Source organism: Enhydra lutris, unplaced genomic scaffold (assembly GCF_002288905.1).
Source record: "Enhydra lutris kenyoni isolate GAN:26980312 unplaced genomic scaffold, ASM228890v2 scaffoldscaffold1, whole genome shotgun sequence".
Taxonomy (NCBI): Eukaryota; Metazoa; Chordata; class Mammalia; order Carnivora; family Mustelidae; genus Enhydra; species Enhydra lutris.
In genome coordinates, this window is record NW_019154085.1 from 34,285,046 (window position 1) to 34,308,065 (window position 23,020).

The 23,020-nt window shown below is 38.9% G+C and overlaps 1 protein-coding gene across 2 annotated transcripts in view; it reads right to left on the reverse strand.

Annotated features, from left to right (window-relative positions):
• The window catches only part of LOC111145251 (dedicator of cytokinesis protein 10), a 294,365-nt gene that overhangs the window by 104,366 nt on the left and 166,979 nt on the right, over nt 1-23,020 (reverse strand). For both annotated transcript variants that reach the window (XM_022500052.1, XM_022500044.1), the window contains exons 8-14: nt 14,858-15,041; nt 13,461-13,546; nt 13,110-13,193; nt 12,830-12,985; nt 5,329-5,550; nt 5,015-5,137; nt 3,543-3,625 (exon numbers count right to left, since the gene is read on the reverse strand). In XM_022500052.1, the coding sequence (XP_022355760.1) occupies nt 3,543-3,625; nt 5,015-5,137; nt 5,329-5,550; nt 12,830-12,985; nt 13,110-13,193; nt 13,461-13,546; nt 14,858-15,041 (938 nt within the window). The remainder of the gene's footprint in view (nt 1-3,542; nt 3,626-5,014; nt 5,138-5,328; nt 5,551-12,829; nt 12,986-13,109; nt 13,194-13,460; nt 13,547-14,857; nt 15,042-23,020) is intronic.

The window sequence follows — 23,020 nt, forward strand, 5'->3', positions numbered from 1 at the left end:
ATACTTACTCATTTTCATTTGTTTGTTTTGACCAACATGTGTTTCCCTCATGGCTGCATCTAGGAGGGCAGGGCTGGTTCTGCTCACCATTATACCCTGTGCTATGTACAGTAGGGCTCAGGACCAAGTGGGCTCAAAATAGTCACCTTTTATAATGGAATAGGATCGGTTCCTATTCTTGGGGAACTGACATTTGTAGGGAACAGTGAATGAACAAAAGATTAAAGGAATAAACAAACTGGAAAACAGAGATCTGTGCTGTGCAGAGAATGAAAATGGGCTCAGGGGCTAAGTAGGTACTTCAGACTTCTTAGTAGCTACTTCTTCCCTGGAAGGGGCATCCAAGTTGAAATCTGCCAAAAGAGTGAACTGTTCCAATCGGAGAAGCCCACTGAGAGTAGAGGGACTACAGGAACAAATTATTAGAGCACTTTTATATTCCATCTCTAATTCACTCTCAGATAATTCTGATACAGGTAATCAATCACCTCTTATCTATACTGCTAGGAAGCTATTAGGGCACCCACAATTTTAACTGAGTGAAGCCTACATAACCAAGTAAAATACAAACAGGAGAAGAATGATAAGATGAGAGTATTGCTATACTGTGAGATTGTGGCAAAATATCAAAGTAAAGATTTCTTTTTGACAATAGTATTGCTATTCTTGGTGGCAAGAAAAAAATAATTTTTTAATAACCTTCTGTTAATATCTTCTTGGTATGTTCTCAGAGACTATCTTAAAATAGCTTGTTCCCCTCCACTTCCACAGTATCATGATTACTACCACAAATATGACACTTACTAAACATCTGTCATCTAGATGCCAGGTACCATGCTGAGCATTCACAGCCATTATTCCACTTAGTCCCGTAACAACTCTGTGAGACAAATTGTATTATTCCATTTAACATATAATGACATGGACACTTGGGGACATAAATTAAAATGTGTTTGGGACTCTGCAGGTAACAAGTGGCAGAGAAGGGAAATGACCTCTACATACTCTAACACCCACTGAGGTTACCCAGGAGCCAAGATTCTATTCTCCTTCCTTGCCCCCTCCTTGGCAAACCAAGGGCATACCAAATGGTCATGGCCTGGGATGTCATGGATTCTCTACGTGCTGAGAACAGACAGGAGGAACACATATGGCTCAAGAAATAATAAAATTCAGGCCCTGAAGGAGAAAGAATTAGCTTAAAAAGTAGCAGTGATTCTCACTGTAGAACTTCATAGCTTAAGTGCCACTTTCTAGATTCTTTCAAGGACAAACTCTTGGCTCCAGCTCATGCTTTTGTATTATCTTCAAGTATTATTATCTCTTTGCCTTGTAATGACTCACTTGCTGGCTGGCTCTTTTAATAGTCTGTGAGCTGGAGAAGGGCAGAGGCTGGCTGGTTATCCTCAGTGCTCAGTGCTGTGACAGCATTCATTCATAAAGAGGTGTCTATCGGGTTCATGTGTTGTGCTGGACAAAAACAGACAGTCTCTACCCTGCCAGAACAGCGGAGACAACCAGTGAATTACACAAATGTGAAATTGGAAGATATGTGAATGTGTTGAAAATGAGGTATAAAATGAAGGTATAAAAATTCTTCTTGAGAATAGGAATCCTATTGCAACATGAGAATACTGCTATTCTCCTAGGATACTCTGGGTTCTGTAAGAGCAGAAGACAGGCTGACTTTGACTGATAAAAGGCCAGAGATGCATTTTTAGACCATTTTGGCTGTAGTGTAAACACAGTGGAGGTTGCCAGAAAGGCAGTTAAGGCCCTAGAGTTTAGTGTGCAAAAGCAAACATCTAGACAGCTTCTTTCTGGGTACTGGGAGAACTAAAAATGGCAAAAGTAACAAATTCTGTCTTCTTTCTGGATTTTAAAGTTACCACCACTGGGATAATGTCACCAATACTCAAATGGATACTTTTAAGGCTGTCTTACTTTGTAGCACTAATTAACTTTTTAAAGTTCTTTTGGTTTATATGTTGCTAACTTTTCTTCCTTATGTCTGTGCCGGGCTTTTCCTCTTTTTAAATCTTATTTTATTTGAATTCAATTAAGTTAGCATAAGTGTATCATTGGTTTCAGAGGTAGAGTTCAGTAATTCTTCAGTTGCATGTAACACCCAGTGCTCATTACCTCATGTTCCCTCCTTAATGTTCACCACCCAGTTATCCCATCCTCTACCTCCCTCCCTTCCAGCAATCCTCAGCTTGCTTCCTATAGTCAAGAGTCTGTTATGGTTTGTCTCCCTCTCTGATTTCGTCTTGTTTTATTTTTTCGCTCCCTTCCCTTATGATCCTCTTTTGGTATTATGCTAAGTGAAATAAATCAATCAGAGAAAGACAATTAATCATATGATCTCACTGATATGAGGAATTTGAGAAACAAGACAGAGGATCATAGGAAAGGGAGGGAAAATGAAACAAGATGAAACCAGACAGGGAGATAAACCAAAAGAGACTCTTAATCTCAGAAACAAACGAGGGTTGCTGGAGGGTAGAGGGGTTGGAGGGATGGGGTGACTGGGTGTTGGAAACTGGGGAGAGTATGTGCTATAGTGAGTGTTGCAAATTATATAAGACTGATGAGTCAAATACCTGTACTCCTGAAACAAATAATACATCATATGTTAATTTAAAAAAAAAAAAGAAATTCCTACAGACATAAGGAGGCCAAGAGATTGAGGAGAACAATAGGAATTGATCTTTAATCAAATCCATAAGCAATTCTTGTTCTTTATGCAGAGGTTATCTCTCCAGGAGGATGATTCTACCCACAGTGTCCACATAACTCAGCATTTCTATCAGAGCATGAACCGGTACTGATAAATTTAGTGAAATCAAAGAGAGTTTTGATGATCAAATTGATGGTTTCATCTGGACATCCAGATATAGCCCTGTGCCTTGCACATAGATGAAAATATGCAGCTGCATAAGAAATCCGTGCTTCCATCTGAATTTTATGCACACCGAACTCTCAGGACTGATATAATGTCAAGTGTTTATTGAACCAAATATGCATAATAAACAAGTAATGACTTCAATCCTTCCAAGAAGCTATAGTGTATCTGGTCATGCACACACTTGCACTCATGTCGCAGCTTCAATCTATTTTAAACTGTCCTGCTAAATTGTCTTGTAAAACACATGTTTCTGGGGAGTACTGTTTATGAAGATGACCACAGTAATATTCTTCTAGGTGTTGGTATATTAAAAATACCAGGGGGCACCTGGGTGCCTCAGTCAGTTAAGTCTCCACCTCTTGATTTCAGCTCAAGTCGTGATCTCAGGGTCATAAGATCGAGACCTGTGTTGAGCTCTGCACTGAGCAAGGAGTCTACTTCTCTCTCTCCCTCTGCTCTTCCCCCTGCCTGTGGACATACAAGTCTCTCTATCAAATAAATAAATAAATCTTAAAAACAAAACAAAACAAAACAAAACAAAACAAAACCAGGTAACAGAGAGGTGTTCAAACTGAAGTTTTCAATGGAGACTATAAATGCACGACTCTTCTGTTGATTGTAGCTGTCAACCTACCTCACCGCCCAGGCAAAAGGCATGCGGTATTTTCCCAACTTGCTGAAGAACTGCCTGTTGGATTTTAGTATCTTTTGTGCATACTGAGGGAAAAAGAAACAAAAATATGTTTAGAACACCTCTTTACAAACTGTCCAAGTAAAATACTAATACATATTTTTCCATATTATCTTACATTGAAACTCTGAAATTCTGCCCACTGGCCTGCAGACTCTGTCTTGTAAAGTACCAAACACTGTTCTCTATGTTGGACCTACTGTATTGTGTTCTGGAATTTTCACTCTGGAAATTTCAAATACAGGTTGTACCCCTGTCTTGGAATGCCAACTTTTTTCCCCTTTTTTCAGACTTGAAAGACCTTAAAACACTGAATGAAAAGTGTTTTCAAATTTGCACTCATAGTCCGTGTTATGCTTTTATTCATGATAGCAGTGGTTGGCAAACTTGTTCTGCAGAGGGTCACACAGTAAATATACTGGGCTTTGTTGACCGTATGGTCTATGTCACAGCTTCTCAGCTCTGTTTCTCTAGTGGGAAGGTGGCCACAGACAATCCATAAATGGATCAGTGTGACTGTGTAAATAAAACTTTATTTATAGAAATAGGTGGCAGGTGGATCTGGCTGGCATGTCGTAGTTTGCCAAGCTCCAAATCTCATAATTATGCTAAACACTGCCTTAAAAGGTTACACATGCTCAAATTTAATGTTTAGGCATTCTTTCCCCAATGTATTTCCTTTGTGTGAAAAATACAGACATTTAACATTTATCTTCTATTATAGTAACATTTGATTATTAAAGAGAATATAGTTATTAAAAAAAAAAGGAAGAGAGGCGCCTGGGTGGTTCAGTCAGTTAAGCCTTTGACGCCTGATTTTGGCTCAGGTCATGATCTTAGGATAGTGAGATTGAGGCCCATATCAGGCTCCACACTCAGCGGGGTCTGCTGGAGGTTCTCTCTCTTTCTCCCTCTCCCCCTGCCTCATGCGCCCAGTCTCTCTAAAAAAATAAAATAAAATAAGTTAAAAAAAAGAAAAAAGGAAGTAAAAATTTCTCGTAGTCCCACCATTCAAAGAACTTTTAGTATTTCTTCTTTCTTCATTTAGGTATATTAGAATAATTTGGCATAAAATTATCTATCTTACTTTTTCACTTATTTCATCATCAGTAAACTATGTATCCACTTGTTTTCAAATCAGATTAATCCTAACTTTTTATTATTGCTAATACTTTGATCCTTGGAGTTAAAGCTTCATTCACATTTAAGTTTATTTCTACTAATAGATTGTCAGAAGTCAGTCAAACACATAAACCAAGAATAAAAACTTTCAAATTTTCCTAATGGACATTCATTTCACTAAGAAGTGTCTATTTCAAGACTTACATTTTACCAAGCTTGATAATTCTTCAAGGCAAGGTGATTTTATATCTTGAAAGCAATTGAAATTATTTATGGAAAAGTTAATGCATTACCTTGTTGGAGTCCGGATTCTTAATATAAGGTTCAGCGCCATTTGCAATGTTCCCCATCAGTACTTTTTCGATTTTGGCCACGAAAACAATTTCAGAATGCGGATTGCTTACAGAAAATATAGCCTATGTACAGGGAAAACAGCTAGTAAGCATCTAAGGAAGCATATTGAAGACATTAACAAAATTTCAATTTTTTTTTTTTTTTTAAAGGGACAGCTTGAAGGGAATTTTTATTTCAGAAACTGATGTAATCTTTTGGTGAGAACAATGAAACAACCCTTTTCGGTGCCATCACAAGTAAACAAAAGTGCAACCTGCTTTGGAAATCTCAGCCATTCCTCTGGAAAGCCTTTGATGTGAGGTTCTTCTGATTGTCTGGGAGTGACAGTGTCAATGTTTCCATTTTCCAAAGCCACGGAAGACCCTGAGAGCATCTGTCTGACGGCCGTGTGATTTAGATCCACATGAAAATCGGCAGAAATCTTCCTGCTGTTTCTGAGGTCATAAAGTGCCACACTCACAAAAAAAGGCTCAATCTGCAGAAAAACAAAGAACCAGTGGTTTTGATATAAAATTCTTATACCTGCAGTTGTCCCATCAGTATATTATTTAAGAAAACAGTAGGTAAATGACATAATATTTTTCATATCATAATGTATATCAAGTGGTAAGTGATCAGAAGTTTTAAAGAAATATTCTAAGACTACTCCTATGTCCTGATACTCATCAAACTTAATCTACCATTGGTCACTCCCACTAGAATCAACTACAACTCTGATGGCTACCTATGTGATTTATCTAGTTCCATCATTCCTTCTCCCTTTATTCATCGGCATTCTACCGTAATGATGAGCTTTCCCTTCTTATTTATTTATTTATTTATACAAGTATAGACTTATGGACTACTACTATTTTATTCAACAGATTTAAATCTCCTACTATCATTATTTATAATAGTGCTCAAGTTGTCCCAGATTTGGCTAGAGGTAGCTCCTGTGTCTTTTTGGTGGATCCCCATAATTCTGGGGGACACTTCTTTATTCAATAAGATGTTCTATGCTCATCTTATACTTCCATTGCTCCAGTCATTTCTCCATAGAGCTCTGCTTCCTTTTTGTGAGGGTGACATTTAGAAACCAAGATCTCAGGGCTCATTATGCTCATAGTTACTGGGACACACATACACATCTACAAACACACACATACACATGCACATGTCCATACATGTAACATTCACATCTACAATGATTACTTTATCTCTACCTGTACATGAATATCTATTAAAAACTCGTAAGTTCATGTTGAAACTTGTATTTCCAATTCAAATCCAAAGACTTCTTTTGAGTCTTTCCCCTATTCATATTTCATGTAACTCCTTCCTTTAATAGTGAAAGATTTGGCTCTTCTTATCATTGGCCTATTTCCTTATTTGTTCAATCAATTTACTTACTGGTTCAAAGTAACCAGTCTCCCAACCACAGCTGCCTTCTCTAATTGCCTACTCTGTACCACTCTGCCAAATGTCCCAGATCCTGGCAAGACTATGTGCAAGGATTCTGTGCCTTCACACAGCTTTCTGCCCCTTATCATGTGGAGTTCTTGTATGCTCCAAATCTCTGTGTGACTGCCCCTCCACCTCTCACCGCCATGCTAAGAAGAGAAGGGACGATGTGAAATAAAGACAAAATGGGAAGAGAATGGAAGATGGGAAGGAAAGGGAAGTTTCTTGGTTGAGTTTTTCTTTTTTAAAGATTTTATTTATTTATTTGAGAGAATGAGAGAAAGTGCACACAGAAGCAGTGGAGGGGAGGAGCAGAGGAAGAGGGAGAAGCCAACTCACAGCTGATCAGGTAGCCAGCTGAGCATGTAGCCTGCTGAGCATGTAGCTTGCCCAGTTGAGGTGGGGGTGGGGGGCTTAATCCCAGGACCTCTGGTAAAAATGTGATTAGAAGGGACATCTATGATTGGTTGAGTGACATGTGCAAAGCCATAAATTCATGAAAGAACATGAAGAACATGAAAGGATGAATTTGTAGGAGATGCATTCGAGGAATATTAAGGAGGTGCAATCAAAGGATGCAGAAGTCCACTGGGTGTCCTGGTTGGTTGGAGAGAAGTGTTCACAGGGGCACACGTGAATAAAAGAAGCTAAGTGGATGAGTACATAACAAACTAAGTGGATGTCAATGTCATTCACTAATATATATGACAAAGGTACAGAGGTGAGTGCTGGATGGTACATACAGAGTCATCTACAGGACATTCCAATCACAGTTGAGTTTTGAGCTCAGCCAAGGAAACTGGGCTTGACAGTTTTGTATGTGGGCTCTTGTCTAGCCATGAGATAAAGGGAAGAGAATCAGAATGACATCCTGGGAAATATCAGCATGCAAAGGATTGAGATGGAGAAGGGAAAGCAGTTTATAAAAGAGACTGGGGAGTAGAAGGAGAGATTTAAAGAGAGCAAACAGCAATTTTCATATAGGCAGAGTATCATAGAAATCAAAGAAAGATTCAAGAAAGAAGGGATTTTCAACTAGATAACCATAAAATGCAACAGAAATTAAATGAAACAAGGACTGAAGTAAATAGATGCACATGTAATTAAATACATATCATACATATGTACATATACACATATAATTATAAGCATGCAAATAGATTTAATTATGCATAATTAACTACGGGCTTCTAAAAATGGAATATGCTTATGAAAAACATTTTTACTTTTGTTTATGCTACTTAATTTTGAATGGATGCCTACCAGCAGGTGTTCTGTGGACAAGCAGGTTACATACAAAAATCACATTATGTTCATCACTGTACAGACTCATGCTGCGGATTGTACTGAATGTTTAATAGGTATCTCATATGCTTTGAAACACAGTAATATGGCTAGCTTATTACAGGGCTATTAGTGTAATTCCTTAGTATTAACAGTACTTGCCAGCTCCCTTACTATTAGAAACAGAACGACACTTATAAAATGAAATTCAATAAATTATTAAAAAATAAGCTAATTAAAAGTAAAAGTTTTATATTTTACCAATTTAATTTAGTTTAGAAAACTTTTTGGTTTGTAATAGTGGTCATCTACCAAGAGTTGAAAATGCAAAAATTACATGAAAATAACTCAGGTAGGAGCTCAAAACATATTAAAAACCTATTATTTTTCATAAATTGGGGCATTTTGATTTTCATTTCTGCTTGGTGAATGAAAATAAATTACCTACTTTGATAATCCATAAGAAATTAAAGCTCATACGGAGATTCATTTATTTCTTCCAATTCATCTTTTCAACTTAAATGTCAAATCTTACTTTTTGAATAACTGGCTTTTCAATAAGGATTTGTTTAATCAGACACTTGAAAGCCTAACAAATTAAGTCATAGGCTTCTTATGTTTAGAATTCTGTATTTTCTTAAAAGAATGAAGAACATAAAATTTTAAAGTAACTCTGCTGTGAAGCAAATTTATTTGTTCAGAATTTTGGAATCAATTGCTATTTTCAAAGAAATACTTTATACTAGAAACCATCAACTTGGATTTGGTTTTCAACGGACTGACTAAAAGATTACATGCTGTCAAATATTGTTTCCTCATCATGGAAAAGTTCTTTGAGGGAGTCTTTTCAGAAACTCATTCATTAATTACAGGAGCTGGTTCTTTGGCAACCTGGAAAAATATTTCGATTAACTTAAAAATATGCTCACAGAATTAAAAATGATGAGTTTAAAAACAGCTACATTAACAAAAGAGTGTCACTGAATAATATACAGAAATGTTTAAAGACAATGCCATTACATAAAAAATTACTGTGGAGTTTAGGTGAGGCTATTTTATTAGTTTTTTGTATTATTGTTTATAAGCACGATGAAATTATTTTTTTACCAAGTCATTTTCTAATTTTTTAAACATTTGTATCAACTTTAAAATAAATTAAAAACAATATGGGCATTCAAACCATCTCAAATCAACTTGTCCCTCTGGATTTAAAGACATAAAAGGTTATTCTGATGCGGGTTCTGAACTCGGGTATGTTCTTGTGCCTGGCGAGACTGGCCCAAATACAAACATTACACTTCTGAATATGAGTTTTAGTACAGGGAAAGGAATCCATGTGGAAGGAGTCATTTGCCCGGCGCTGGAAAGAAAAACGCATTATCTTCAAGTTTCAGTTTCTAAATTGGATTTTTTAATCACACTTAAGATTGTGCCTAGTTAAAAGCAAACAAACAAACAAACACCAAACACCGAAAACCAAAACCCAAAGAACATTTATTTTTATTTAACAAGATGGTTAAATGCCAGTAGGATTTGGGTTATGTTTTCTTGATATTTCCAAGTAGTTTCAAGAAGCAAGTTTCTAGTCTTTCTATTTTGTTTTCTTTCTTTTTTTTTTTAATTTTAATCCTGAATGAAAGTATGTTTTGATGCTCCTCCTAACCCTTTCATTCCATGGAAATTTCTCCACCATAGTCCTTGGCATCCTCCATGTGGCCACAGCTGCTGGGCTCTTCTCTGGCTTGCTGTCACTCTCAGGTCCTCAGCCCATTCCACACAGGTGACACTTTCTCTCTTGGCATTAGGACCCACTCTTCTGGTTTATCTCTATTTCAATGGCCTTTCCTTCTTAGGCCTCTTTGGTCATTCCTCTATTCATCTGTTAAATATTTGTTTTCTGGCCCTTTTTCTATGCACACAGAAATCCCCAAATATGTCCCTCCAGGTTACTGACTTCTAAGTTTATGTCTCATTCTTGGCCACTCCCTTGCACTCTAAACTTGTTTTTGAATCTGCCCAATGTATATCTCTACTGGATATCTAGTAGGCCTATCCAGCCTCACATGCCCACAATGGAATTCTTGCCCAATATCCCCCAAATCTGTCTTCATCTAGTTTTGTCTTCTTAGTAAATGGCACCATCATGCATAGAAGTGTTCAAAGCAAAAACCAGAGACTCATCCTTTCCTTTTATCCTTATACCCAATGGATCAGAGAAACCTGTTGATTCAATTTATGTAACATCAGTCAAATCCGTCCATTTCTCTCCTTCTTTCTTGCAGTCCTAGTCTAAAGCATTCAGTGAACTATGGTGATAGCCTCCTATCTACTCTCCCTAGTCAACTCGTATTTCCTCCAATCCATTTTTTTTTTTTTCCTGATGGGATCTTAAAACAACAACAACAACAACAACAAAAAAAAAAAACAGAAATTGAACCACCATTTGAAAGTGTTTTAAATCACTCTAGCCTCCACTCAGGATAAATCCAAATTCTTCACTGCAGCCTGTACCTCACATTATTTTACTTGGTACTGTTCCTCCCATATTGTCCTGGTCTACTCTTCTCCTCAGTACATGCTTCGTGTTCCTAGAACTTGCTAAGACTTAGTGGTTTCAGGGTATTCCCACTTACTCTTTCTTCTACCTTGAATATTTTCCCTTGACCTGTACCTTTTATCCTTCTCACCCTTTACGTCTCTATTCAACTGTCACCTCCTGAGAGAGGCCTCCTATGACCACCCCACCCAGAAGAACTTGTCTCCCCGTTCCTCTGTATTGCATCTGTCAAACTGATTCACTTTAAAGAACTGTGAACAAGATGTGATTATTGTGTAAATGTACTTGTCTTTTTTTTTTTAAAATATACTGTTTGTTCTTTCCAAAAAGAATTATCTTCAAGAGGGCAGAGGGCTTGTTATTTTGTTCCCCGCTGTTCCCCAGTACCTTGAACAAGTCTGTCTCCCAGGAGGTATACTGATTAAGTATTGGCTGAGAAATAAATAAGCGTGACCTCCAGAATGATCACATTTATCTAAAAACCTAGTGCACAATTACAGTTATAAAATAGGAGAAAGTTTCATTCTGGGGGAAGATTCTTATTGGTGACACCTTTCAGTTTTAGCTTCTTTATCAACAAGATTCTCACAAGGAACACCCAAAATAGTATTCACAAATTTCAAAGCCATTTCCCACATATTGAAGTAACAATTAATACGCAATCACTGTTTTCTGTCCACCAAGTATCATCTAAGTTCTTTCCATATGTTATTTCATTTAATTCTCACAACAATCATCTGAAATAGTTACTGCTATCCTATTTACAGAAGACAAGGGTGAGGGCAAGCCACTTGCCCAGCATGGCAGAACTCATCGGGGAGAAGGTCGGGCATTCTGACCCCAAAGAGGCACAGGTCCCTTGGTTCTCCTCACTAAATCTGAGGTCCATAGCTTGTACCATTATCCCGCTAACACAGGTTAAAGAAGGCTCAGAGGATTGGTGTGTTGCCTGTAGACCCAAGGGCAGCAGATATGAAAGTTTCCTGGAAGAGCTTATCCCTCCTGCCAGCCACTCAAAGTCATAACTACAAGCATCCTACATATAGAGATGTGTGTGGGATTGCATGTACTCAATAAGCAGAGAAAACTTGTATCTGTTCTGTCTTCTAAAAGCAAATATGGCTCATATCATGGATCTAGAAATAAATTTTCTTCTTTAAGGTGAAAGATGACAATTAAATCATGAAAAATTAGAGTGGAAAGCATTACAAAATAATGAAAGGGAACATGCCAATAAATAACACTGATTATTATTGATAGTAGGATTAGGTGTGATTTTTATTTTCTTCTTTTTTAAAAAAAGATTTATTTATTTGAGGGGCTCCTGGGTGGCTCAGTGGGTTGGGCCACTGCCTTTGGCTCAGGTCATGATCTCAGGGTCCTGGGATCGAGTTCCGAATCAGGCTCTCTGCTCAGCAGGGAGCCTTCTTCCCTCTCTTTCTTTCTCTGCATGCCTCTCAGCCTACTTGTGATCTCTATCTGTCAAATAAATTAAAAAAAATCTTTAAAAAAATAAAAAAAAAGATTTATGTATTTGAGAGAGAAAGAGGGAGCGAGTGAGAGAGAGAGAGAGAGAAAGCATGTGGTGTGTGAGTGAGCAGGGGGAGGGGCAGAGGAAGAGGGAGAGAATCCCCAAGCAGAACCTCTGCTGAGCATGGAGCCCAATGCGGGGTTCCATCTCATGACCTTGAGATCACAACCCTGACATCATGACCTGGGCTGACACCAAGAGAGAGACTCTTAACCAACTGAGGCACCCAGATGTCCCAGTTTTCTTCTTTATAGTTCAACTTTTAATAATATTTACGCTTACAAAATGCCCCCTTCCCACAAATACAGATACAACTGGTATAGAACTGTTCCCTAGAAGCCTAAGGACTCTCAAGATAGCTCACTTAGTAGTAACAGGAATCTCATGTTGATTTAATGAGCACTGTGGTGGTTCCCAAATATCAGTGAAGCACCTTTTTTTCTCCCATTTCCATGTACCACCTCTACTATTACTTAATATTTATCTAATATTACTTCACTTGATTCACTATGTAGCCTGGTCTTAAGCATTAATAGTTATGAAATCACAGAGCTGACCTGTTCATTTAAACTATTTTCTAATATACATTCAAATAAGCATATAAATACGAAAATAAGAAATCTGATTAAAAAGCCATCTCAAGTACAAATAATATCATAGGAAACTGTGAGCCACCGCGTGATTTAATGGAAAGGACCCTAGAAGACAATCCCTTTGATGCTTCTTCTTTAAAGTAAGAAGAACGTTTTATGGGAACATTTTCACAACTCCACTTCAGAATTTGTGCCCTTTTCTGATGTGGAAAATACTGTCACTCATACTCCCTCGGAGAAGAGAGGGTATGAACTCAGTGCCTGGAATTATCAGCAACAGAAAAGATTTTGGCCAGAGTGGGGTGTGATGTTGGCTGATCCTTATAGGATGTAACAGGAGGAAACTTACATTTGTTATCGGATCATTCTCATTCTCCGTAACACATCCCTGAAGATTTAAGTTGAGAGCTTTACAAATGATCATGATTCTCTTGGCAGCTTTTTCCTCAAATGGTTTGATCACAGAGTCAGGTTCTAAAAGGTCTTTTTTCTGAAGTTTCAAGGTCTGAAAGAAAATGTTGAAGGTCTTTCTCAACAAACACCCATCACAAAAAATAAAAGAATTCTAAATCATAACACACACGTGTGTGGATCAAGTTCACATCTGCTTAGAAAGAATTCTGACTTACATCTATATCTGGATCCAGCGAGAACAGATTTAGCCTCTCCATATTTCGAGTTGTTTTGACAGTCTCTTCAGTTTCTGTGAGGTACTACAGAGAAAACTGTGTTAGCTTTTGGTAGCTAAGTATCCAGATACTTACAGCCCGGCCCCATCCACATGGCCAAGAAGTTGTTCCTTATTATTACACAGTTTTAATATCCTCCATCAACACTCAGCAAATCTTATCAAAACATGCTTTTAAGTGTTGTTTGTCTTAGTCTAAATCTTAAAATACAGCATTTCCATCTTTTTCACGAAAGCAATAACTAATAAGTAATTCAAATTTATTTGCATAGCAAAATGTCAGCTTTATTACTTTTGCGAAGTCTGGGTGTAGGTTGTTTTCTGAAGACTCTGTTTCCTCTGGCGTGCATTCACAAGTTATAGAATTATCCAGCGAATCTTGAAAAGATACACCAAGAGAAGTTACCAAGTAATACTTATTAATCATACATTACTCTAGGCTGTAACATTTCAAAACTGGATGCGGGGTGAATATTAGTGAGCAGATGCCTTCATTGTACCTTGGCTCTAGGACTTTATACACTTATAAGATCTGGACCTGGAAATCAGACCTCCTGATGGTCATTTTGGGATTCTTTCCATGACACCATCCTGAACCCATAAGAACTCTTGATCCTTCTAATATTACCTTTATACCTGGGGTTGTCATGTCTTACCTCATCAATGCATACTGAAGTGTTCTTATATGTGTATACATTTTTGATAATTCTGACTCTCAGGCCATCGATTTCAAACTTGCATTCTAGCTTTGGTTAGTTAAACCCTCTAAAATTCTGTAAACGTTGATATTCTTGTTGATCATTACTGAGTAAATCAAGAATGTAAAACACCCACCACGGTATATAGTAGTTGTGTTAAAGTCAACCTCAGTTTTCTTCCTCATGACCCCATGCCTCTTTCATATGATATTCAGACTACTAGAATTTAGAGACTCTGGTTTCTAACATCCCATGGTGCTGGGCAAAAGGACTTAAAATAGTTTTCCTTTGGGAGGAGCGACCAACTCTGAAGGTGAATTTGTCTTTCACAGGTCACATGTCTATGATGCAGTTAGAGACCTGTTTTTCTACCTTTCTCATCCCCTGTCCTTTCCCCTCTCTTGCTCTCTTTTCTTTGTGTAGAATGAATTAGAATCTTAAGATGTAATAAGGATGGGAAAAAGAAAAGTTTGTTATCTTATAAAGATCTCGAGTACTGTGCAAACTTTATGGAACTGTCACATATAAGCTGATCTCAGTATGGTCAAAAAGCATTCATGAAAGATATCTTTCTTCCTTTTTTTTTTTGAAAAATATCTTTCAACTAAAAGGATGTAATGCAAGTTTGTCTTTATATAATATCATCTTAATTAAATTAAATTAAATTAAATTAAATTAAATTAAATGCTATGAAACACAACTATCCCATCTACGTTAACCTCCCATCACACTTGGGTACATTTTAATACTGCTGACAAATGACTTCCATCCTCAAATCATTGCCAGTAAACTCAAAATCATACCTATGTGTGGTGACCCTCACTATTTAGTAAAAGTCAAGATTTAGGGGTGATTTTCTAGAGCAAATAGCTCAGGGATGGATAAGCAGGACCTGACAACTATCACAGTTACTAGCAGTTTAAATGAACCCAAATGCACGGGTCACACTTTGCAAAGGAAGGGAAGTGGAAGTGGAGGCATCTGTTCTCACCCAGCCCCAGTTCTGCAAGCTCTGTGCTTCTCCTCCCCTGAGAGGGCCCCTCGGGACTGATTTGCAGGATGCGGTTCAGGGTGTGGATCCATTCATCCATATCTGACTCTGTTTCCGCCGCCAGCACAAAATAGGTTAGGTCATTCATTTTCAATTCAAAGGCATATTTTCTTAATCTGTTATTCTGTAGTATAAGAAGAAAGAAAGAAAAAACACAAGATAATAAGTCTTAGAGAGCGAAAGACCTTTATTATGAGGTCACGCTTCCAAAGCGTTTCCATACAGGAGAGTAACATAAAGATCAAGAGAAAAATTTGGCTGGGTATGAATTGTTTTGTTTGGTTTCTTTCACGGCTTTTTATACGGATAGATATTTTATTTAGGTTTTTGTTGATTGGATGAGCATGGTGGCTCAAAATTTCTTCTTCCGGTACCTGTGGGAATATACTCTGAACTTCAGATGGTTGATTTGAGTTTCTACCTTCACTTCTTCATCCTGTGTTCTGTCCACTACTCACTCCATTTGGGCTTCTGGCCCTGTCATACCCCACGACAGCACTTGCCATGGTCATTAACAAATTCTATACTGCTATATTATCCAAGGGACATTTCCTTCTTTTTATCTTCCTGAGTTTTCAGTTGAATTAACATGGTGGCCAATTCCTCCTTCTTGAAATCCGTCTGTGTCTGGTTTTCATGACCACACTCAATTCTGGTTTTCTTTCTTTTTCACTGGCCACCACTTTCGGTCATCTCTACTGGCTCTTCCTTAACTTGGTGACATCTAATTCTAACTTTGGCTTTTCCTCAGATTCCTTTTCTCTCTCATCTGGTCCAATGGCTTTAAAAGACATGACATCCACATGACAGGACACTCCATTTCTTTCTGTGGCTCTGGATTTTCCATCAATCTCCAGATTTTTTTCCAACCTCACATCTCTACTTTACCTTTTGTGATGAACCCATGAGGCTTTGCTCTAGTTCCTGAATGTGCTCCTGTCACAAGCTGTGTTGCTGTCACAAGGCCCAAAGCAGCCCCTCCCCCATGCGTATGCTTGCAAACAATCAGCACCATGTTTGCCCCTCATCTACTCAGGGTACTCGTAGTCACTCTTCGGATCTCAAATGAAGTTATACTTCTTCAAGTAAACCTTCCCAAATTCCTCAGTTAGGACAAGGTTCTTGTCTTCCAGGGCACTTAGCCCAATTTGGAATGATATACTTACTCATTTTCATTTGTTTGTTTTGACCAACATGTGTTTCCCTCATGGCTGCATCTAGGAGGGCAGGGCTGGTTCTGCTCACCATTATACCCTGTGCTATGTACAGTAGGGCTCAGGACCAAGTGGGCTCAAAATAGTCACCTTTTATAATGGAATAGGATCGGTTCCTATTCTTGGGGAACTGACATTTGTAGGGAACAGTGAATGAACAAAAGATTAAAGGAATAAACAAACTGGAAAACAGAGATCTGTGCTGTGCAGAGAATGAAAATGGGCTCAGGGGCTAAGTAGGTACTTCAGACTTCTTAGTAGCTACTTCTTCCCTGGAAGGGGCATCCAAGTTGAAATCTGCCAAAAGAGTGAACTGTTCCAATCGGAGAAGCCCACTGAGAGTAGAGGGACTACAGGAACAAATTATTAGAGCACTTTTATATTCCATCTCTAATTCACTCTCAGATAATTCTGATACAGGTAATCAATCACCTCTTATCTATACTGCTAGGAAGCTATTAGGGCACCCACAATTTTAACTGAGTGAAGCCTACATAACCAAGTAAAATACAAACAGGAGAAGAATGATAAGATGAGAGTATTGCTATACTGTGAGATTGTGGCAAAATATCAAAGTAAAGATTTCTTTTTGACAATAGTATTGCTATTCTTGGTGGCAAGAAAAAAATAATTTTTTAATAACCTTCTGTTAATATCTTCTTGGTATGTTCTCAGAGACTATCTTAAAATAGCTTGTTCCCCTCCACTTCCACAGTATCATGATTACTACCACAAATATGACACTTACTAAACATCTGTCATCTAGATGCCAGGTACCATGCTGAGCATTCACAGCCATTATTCCACTTAGTCCCGTAACAACTCTGTGAGACAAATTGTATTATTCCATTTAACATATAATGACATGGACACTTGGGGACATAAATTAAAATGTGTTTGGGACTCTGCAGGTAACAAGTGGCAGAGAAGGGAAATGACCTCTACATACTCTAACACCCACTGAGGTTACCCAGGAGCCAAGATTCTATTCTCCTTCCTTGCCCCCTCCTTGGCAAACCAAGGGCATACCAAATGGTCATGGCCTGGGATGTCATGGATTCTCTACGTGCTGAGAACAGACAGGAGGAACACATATGGCTCAAGAAATAATAAAATTCAGGCCCTGAAGGAGAAAGAATTAGCTTAAAAAGTAGCAGTGATTCTCACTGTAGAACTTCATAGCTTAAGTGCCACTTTCTAGATTCTTTCAAGGACAAACTCTTGGCTCCAGCTCATGCTTTTGTATTATCTTCAAGTATTATTATCTCTTTGCCTTGTAATGACTCACTTGCTGGCTGGCTCTTTTAATAGTCTGTGAGCTGGAGAAGGGCAGAGGCTGGCTGGTTATCCTCAGTGCTCAGTGCTGTGACAGCATTCATTCATAAAGAGGTGTCTATCGGGTTCATGTGTTGTGCTGGACAAAAACAGACAGTCTCTACCCTGCCAGAACAGCGGAGACAACCAGTGAATTACACAAATGTGAAATTGGAAGATATGTGAATGTGTTGAAAATGAGGTATAAAATGAAGGTATAAAAATTCTTCTTGAGAATAGGAATCCTATTGCAACATGAGAATACTGCTATTCTCCTAGGATACTCTGGGTTCTGTAAGAGCAGAAGACAGGCTGACTTTGACTGATAAAAGGCCAGAGATGCATTTTTAGACCATTTTGGCTGTAGTGTAAACACAGTGGAGGTTGCCAGAAAGGCAGTTAAGGCCCTAGAGTTTAGTGTGCAAAAGCAAACATCTAGACAGCTTCTTTAAGAATGCAAATTCTTAGAAGCTATGATCTTTGCAGGTGGTGTGGGCAGACTCCCTCCGCACACCCTGCCACATGTGTCTAGAGTTCTGATGAAGGAAGTCCATAAAGCTATGTGCATTCTGCACCGACACAGAGGGTCTAAGGGCAAAGACAACTTGGTTGAGAGTAAGTATAGCGAGCACAAGAATGCAAATTCTTAGAAGCTATGATCTTTGCAGGTGGTGTGGGCAGACTCCCTCCGCACACCCTGCCACATGTGTCTGGAGTTCTGATGAAGGAAGTCCATAAAGCTATGTGCATTCTGCACCGACACAGAGGGTCTAAGGGCAAAGACAACTTGGCTGAGAGTAAGTATAAAAGAAGACACAGTTTTCCTTTACAAAACAACAGGAAGAGGAAGTGAGAAAAGAAGTCAGAATGCTCAGAGTTCAGGACATGGCTTTGGCTAGAATATTGCTAAGTACAGCAAAATGCAAGCAAATCTCAGTGTTGTCTTGAAAACAAACACATGCAAGAATCTGCTTAATTAATCTCATGCTGTAAGTAATGTGGACAGGGAGATGCAAAGCTGCGTAAAACGCTTACATTAATTATATTAGTTAAAATGGATTGAGTTGCAACCTGCTTTCAAATGCAGATGACGAGGAACTAAAAGAATTCTAGATAGAAAACCCGACAAGGGGCGCCTGGGTGGCTCAGTGGGTTAAAGTCTCTGCCTTTGACTCAGGTCATGATCTCAGGGTCCTGGGATCGAGCCCCGCGTCGTGCTCTCTGATCAGAGAGGAGCCTGCTTCCCTTTCTCTCTCTCTGCACGCCTCTCTGCCTACTTGTGATCTCTCTCTCTTTCTGTTAAATAAAATAAAAAAAAAAAAAGAAAACATGACAAAACGTGGACAAAACTTGATTTTCTACATGGCATTCTGTATTTCAAAGGAATTGATTATGGTTGCCAACTTCAGCAATATTTTAAAAAATATTTTGTAAAAATTCGAGCAAAGTCTAACAAGCCCTTGTTTTTCTTCTTTTCTTTCTTTCTTTCTTCTTCTTTTTTTTAAAAAAGATTTTACTTATTTATTTGACAGAGGGAGAGATCACAAGTAGCAGAGAGGCAGGCAGAGAGAGAGAGGTGGAAGCAGGCTCCCCACTGAGCAGAGAGCCTGATCCAGTGGGGCTCGATACCAGGACCCTGGGATCATGACCTGAGCTGAAGGCAGAGGCTTAACCCACTGAGCCACCCAGGCGCCCCAAGCCCTTGTTTTTCAAAAAGAGATTTTTATTAGTGAAATAAATATTCCATTTGCAGCTTCTCAAAAACCAAATCATCTTTTTCTATTTAGGGCAAAATCGAACTACTTACTTGCAATGTAGAGGAGCTTATGCTGGGGAAGATTATGATGCCCTAAGTGGTTTCCTATCTCACTCTCTGTGATCTCTAAGATAATGGCATACAAAATAACAAAAAAGAAAGGACAAAAATAGAAAAATCCTTGAGACAGTTTAATAATCTCAAAATGCAACTGTTACGTCATTACAGCGGTAATCCAGAAATACTCACATTCTTTTTGTTCTTCCCCCAATTTTCCTGTATCCCTGAAAACAGTGTCCTTTGTGGTAGATGCAACTACTTTGTATACTCAAGCCCACCACAGTTCATCTACACAGCTTGATAAAGAACAGGAAACTGGGGCGCTTGGGTGGCTTAGTGGGTTAAAGCCTCTGCCTTCAGCTCAGGTCATGATCTTGGGGTCCTGGGATCGAGTCCCGCATCGGGCTCTCTGCTCAGCAGGGAGCCTGCTTCCCCCTCTGTCTCGCTGCCTGCCACTCTGCCTAATTGTGATCTCTGTCAACTAAATAAAATCTTTAAAGAAAAAAAAAAAAAGAACAGGAAACTGCGAATATGCCCTAACACGCTCTGATGTGTCTCATGAGTGGTAGCACACTGTTTCTGCAATATTCATCTGGAAAGTTTCCAGAATAGATACTCCAACAGATCCACCAAAGGCGATGGAGAACCAAATGTCAAAGGAAGTTATCCAAACAAAATTCTCCATCGTGCCGTTGTTCCAATGTGTTACTAGCAACTTCTGCAGAATTTTGCAGGAAGAAAAGAACGGTTTTAAAAAGAAACACACTATGTCACATACAGATTACCGGGGTTGGTGGATACCATTTATAGAATCTTTCCCATTTTCTGCATCTTTATTTATTCAATTTCACTCAACAAAAATGCACTGGGCTCCTTCTATGTACCAGAGACGTAGCGTTAAAAAATTTCAAGTAAAGCACTTGCCCTCGCTGAACTTACATTCTAGTGTATAGAATGTCAGTAAACAAGCAGAAATACAGCATACATTGCATATATGTATATGACTATGTATATAACATAATAAAGCCTCATGCCATGATAAATGCAATTTATATTCTTGCATATGTTTTCAAAATCTATTGTTTGAGATATATCCCTCACTGTATCTGCATGTGTGTATTTTTTTTTTTTTTCTTCTCTGGCACATCCTCTCCCATAGGCTGGGAGCTCTTTGAAGACAGGAGTTGCATTTGATCCATATTTGGCTTTCCCACAATGCCTTGCACAGCAAAATTTTCAATATATATTTGCTGAAATATACCCTGCACTTAAACCTCACGGCTTAAAATGATGCATGAGCCTATCTTTGTAGTGTTTCTTCCGTCTATGTGGCTTGCAGGATAAATAGATGTATGTATGCAGGCATGCCCACATGATGTATGATAATTGACCATTTCCTTGGGCATCCTAATTTTTTTTTAAGATTTTATTTATTTATTTGACAGAGAGAGAGAGAGACAGCAAGTGAAGGAACATAGGAGGGGGGGTAGGAGTGGGAGAAGCAAACTTTCTGTTGAGCAGGTAGCCCAACGTGGGGCTCGATGCCAGGACTGAGATCATGATCTGAGCCGAAGGCAGATGCCTAATGACTGAGCCACCCAGGTGCCCCCTTGGGCATCTTTTGGTGCTTTTGGATGTTCCTCCACTTCAAACTTAATTTTTCCATTTACTAGCTCTGTGGTTTGGGAAAACCACTCTAGCTCCGTGAGTTTTATTTTAATCCAGTGGGATAATAATCATGCATGTTTCATCAACTGTTGTCAAACAGCATATTAGATGAAGAAAAGTACAAGTGTCATTCTGGCTTTTATTGTCATCATTGGAAATGATGTTCTGCAGAGCCTGACTTTGTTAATGGGAGGTTTATAGGTCATACGTAGTTTCTAGATTTGTTTCCCTTGGCAGGTACACTTCATTTTTCCCTCCTAATTTGATTCCCTTTCTGTGGACGAGCACAATCCAGATCTGCACAGTCCAAGCTGTGCCCTGTTGTGTACACCTTGACCTACTTCCCTCATGTGGTGGGCTGCCTGAGCTGCAGAATGTATCTGAGTTTCTAGACTTTGGTTAAGCCCATGAGGCCATTGTCTTTTTTTTTTTTTTTAAGATTTTATTTATTTATTTATTTGAGAGACAGAGAGAGAGAGAGAGCACATGTGTGTGTGAGTTGGGGGAGGGACAGAATGGGAGGGAGAGGGAGAGAATCTCAAGCAGACTCTGCACTAAGTGCAGAGCCCTACACAGGGCTTGATCTCATGACCTTGGGATCATGACCTGACACAAAACCAAGAACTGGATGCTTAACTGACTGAGCCACCCAGGGGACTTAAGGCCATTGTCTTGGAATCCATATCCACAAGGTGGCAGATTCAGCACCTGGGAGGGAAGAAGAAGTGTTTGGTAGCCCCAGTCCCATTGAAGTCTGTATCAAGTGACATCAGTCATTATTAATGTGTGGTAGGAAACCTAGCAGACGGAATTCTTGGACTATTCATTCATTCTCTTCCATAACTGTAGGACCTTGAGTGGATGGATGGATAAGCCAGTGGATGAATGAGTATGAAGACTCTGAAGGAACAAGATAAGATCACAGAGGCTTGAATATCCCTTCATATCAGATCAAAATGGAAGCAGCAAAAACTGGAAGTTCTACTCTAGATTGGGAATGCACGGCATATTAAACAGATCTAATAGTACTGTTTGATGATATTATATAATGGAAAACTACTGTTATTTTTTTTTTCTTTTTTAACTAGGATCCAGAAAATTTCCACTCATAAACATCACCAAAAATCTCTGAGAAATTTACTGGTTGCGAGTCTTTCTCTACTTGATATCACCCTTAAAATATATTTCTCAGGGGCGCCTGGGTGGCTCAGTGGGTTAAAGCCTCTGCCTTCAGCTCAGGTCATGATCCCAGGTCCTGGGATCGAGCCCTGCATCGGGCTCTCTGCTCAGCAGGGAGCCTGCTTCCTCCCCTCTCTCTCTCTGCCTGCCTCTCTGCCTACTTGTGATCTCTCTCTCTCTGTCAAATAAATAAAATCTTAAAAAAATATATATATTTCTCAGAATTCCAAGGGCTATTCTTAGAACACAATGATACAGATTGGGTGTGAATGAAACAAATGAAAATGGCTTGTTTACTAAGACTCTTAGGAGTCTGGACTTTCTTAGAATGACAGATGGTAGGTATCACTTCTGAGGTAAGGTCTTTGTTCCTCTTTTCTGTTTTATTCAAGGGAAATGGATAATGATTCTTGACAAAATAAGTCTGACTCATTCTATTATTCATTTGTTCTGTGTTTTTGTGTGTACGTGTTTCATCTTCAGGGACATTTTGTACCTGAGAGCTTGTGAGAGCAATGACTAAACTTGCAGTATATCATTGAGAATCTTCCTTTCAGTTGTAAGAACTCCTAAGTCAAAAAGAGCTATAAGCAAATATGTAAGAACCAGGATCCGGATACAAGGTGATAAGTAACCCAGATGTCTATCTTCCCAAAGTGATCTCAAGAAGCTGGAGGTCCTCCCCCCACAAAAGGTTACAAGGTCTTAACAAAAAGGAATAGAGGGGTGCCTGGGTGGCTCAGTGGTTAAAGCCTCTGCCTTTGGCTCAGGTCATGGTCTCAGGGTCCTGGGATCGAGTCCCGCATCGAGCTCTCTGCTCAGCAGGGAGCCTGCCTCCTCCTCCTCTCTCTCTGCCTGCCTCTCTGCCTACTTGTGATCTGTATGTCAAATAAATAAAAAGAAAATCTTAAA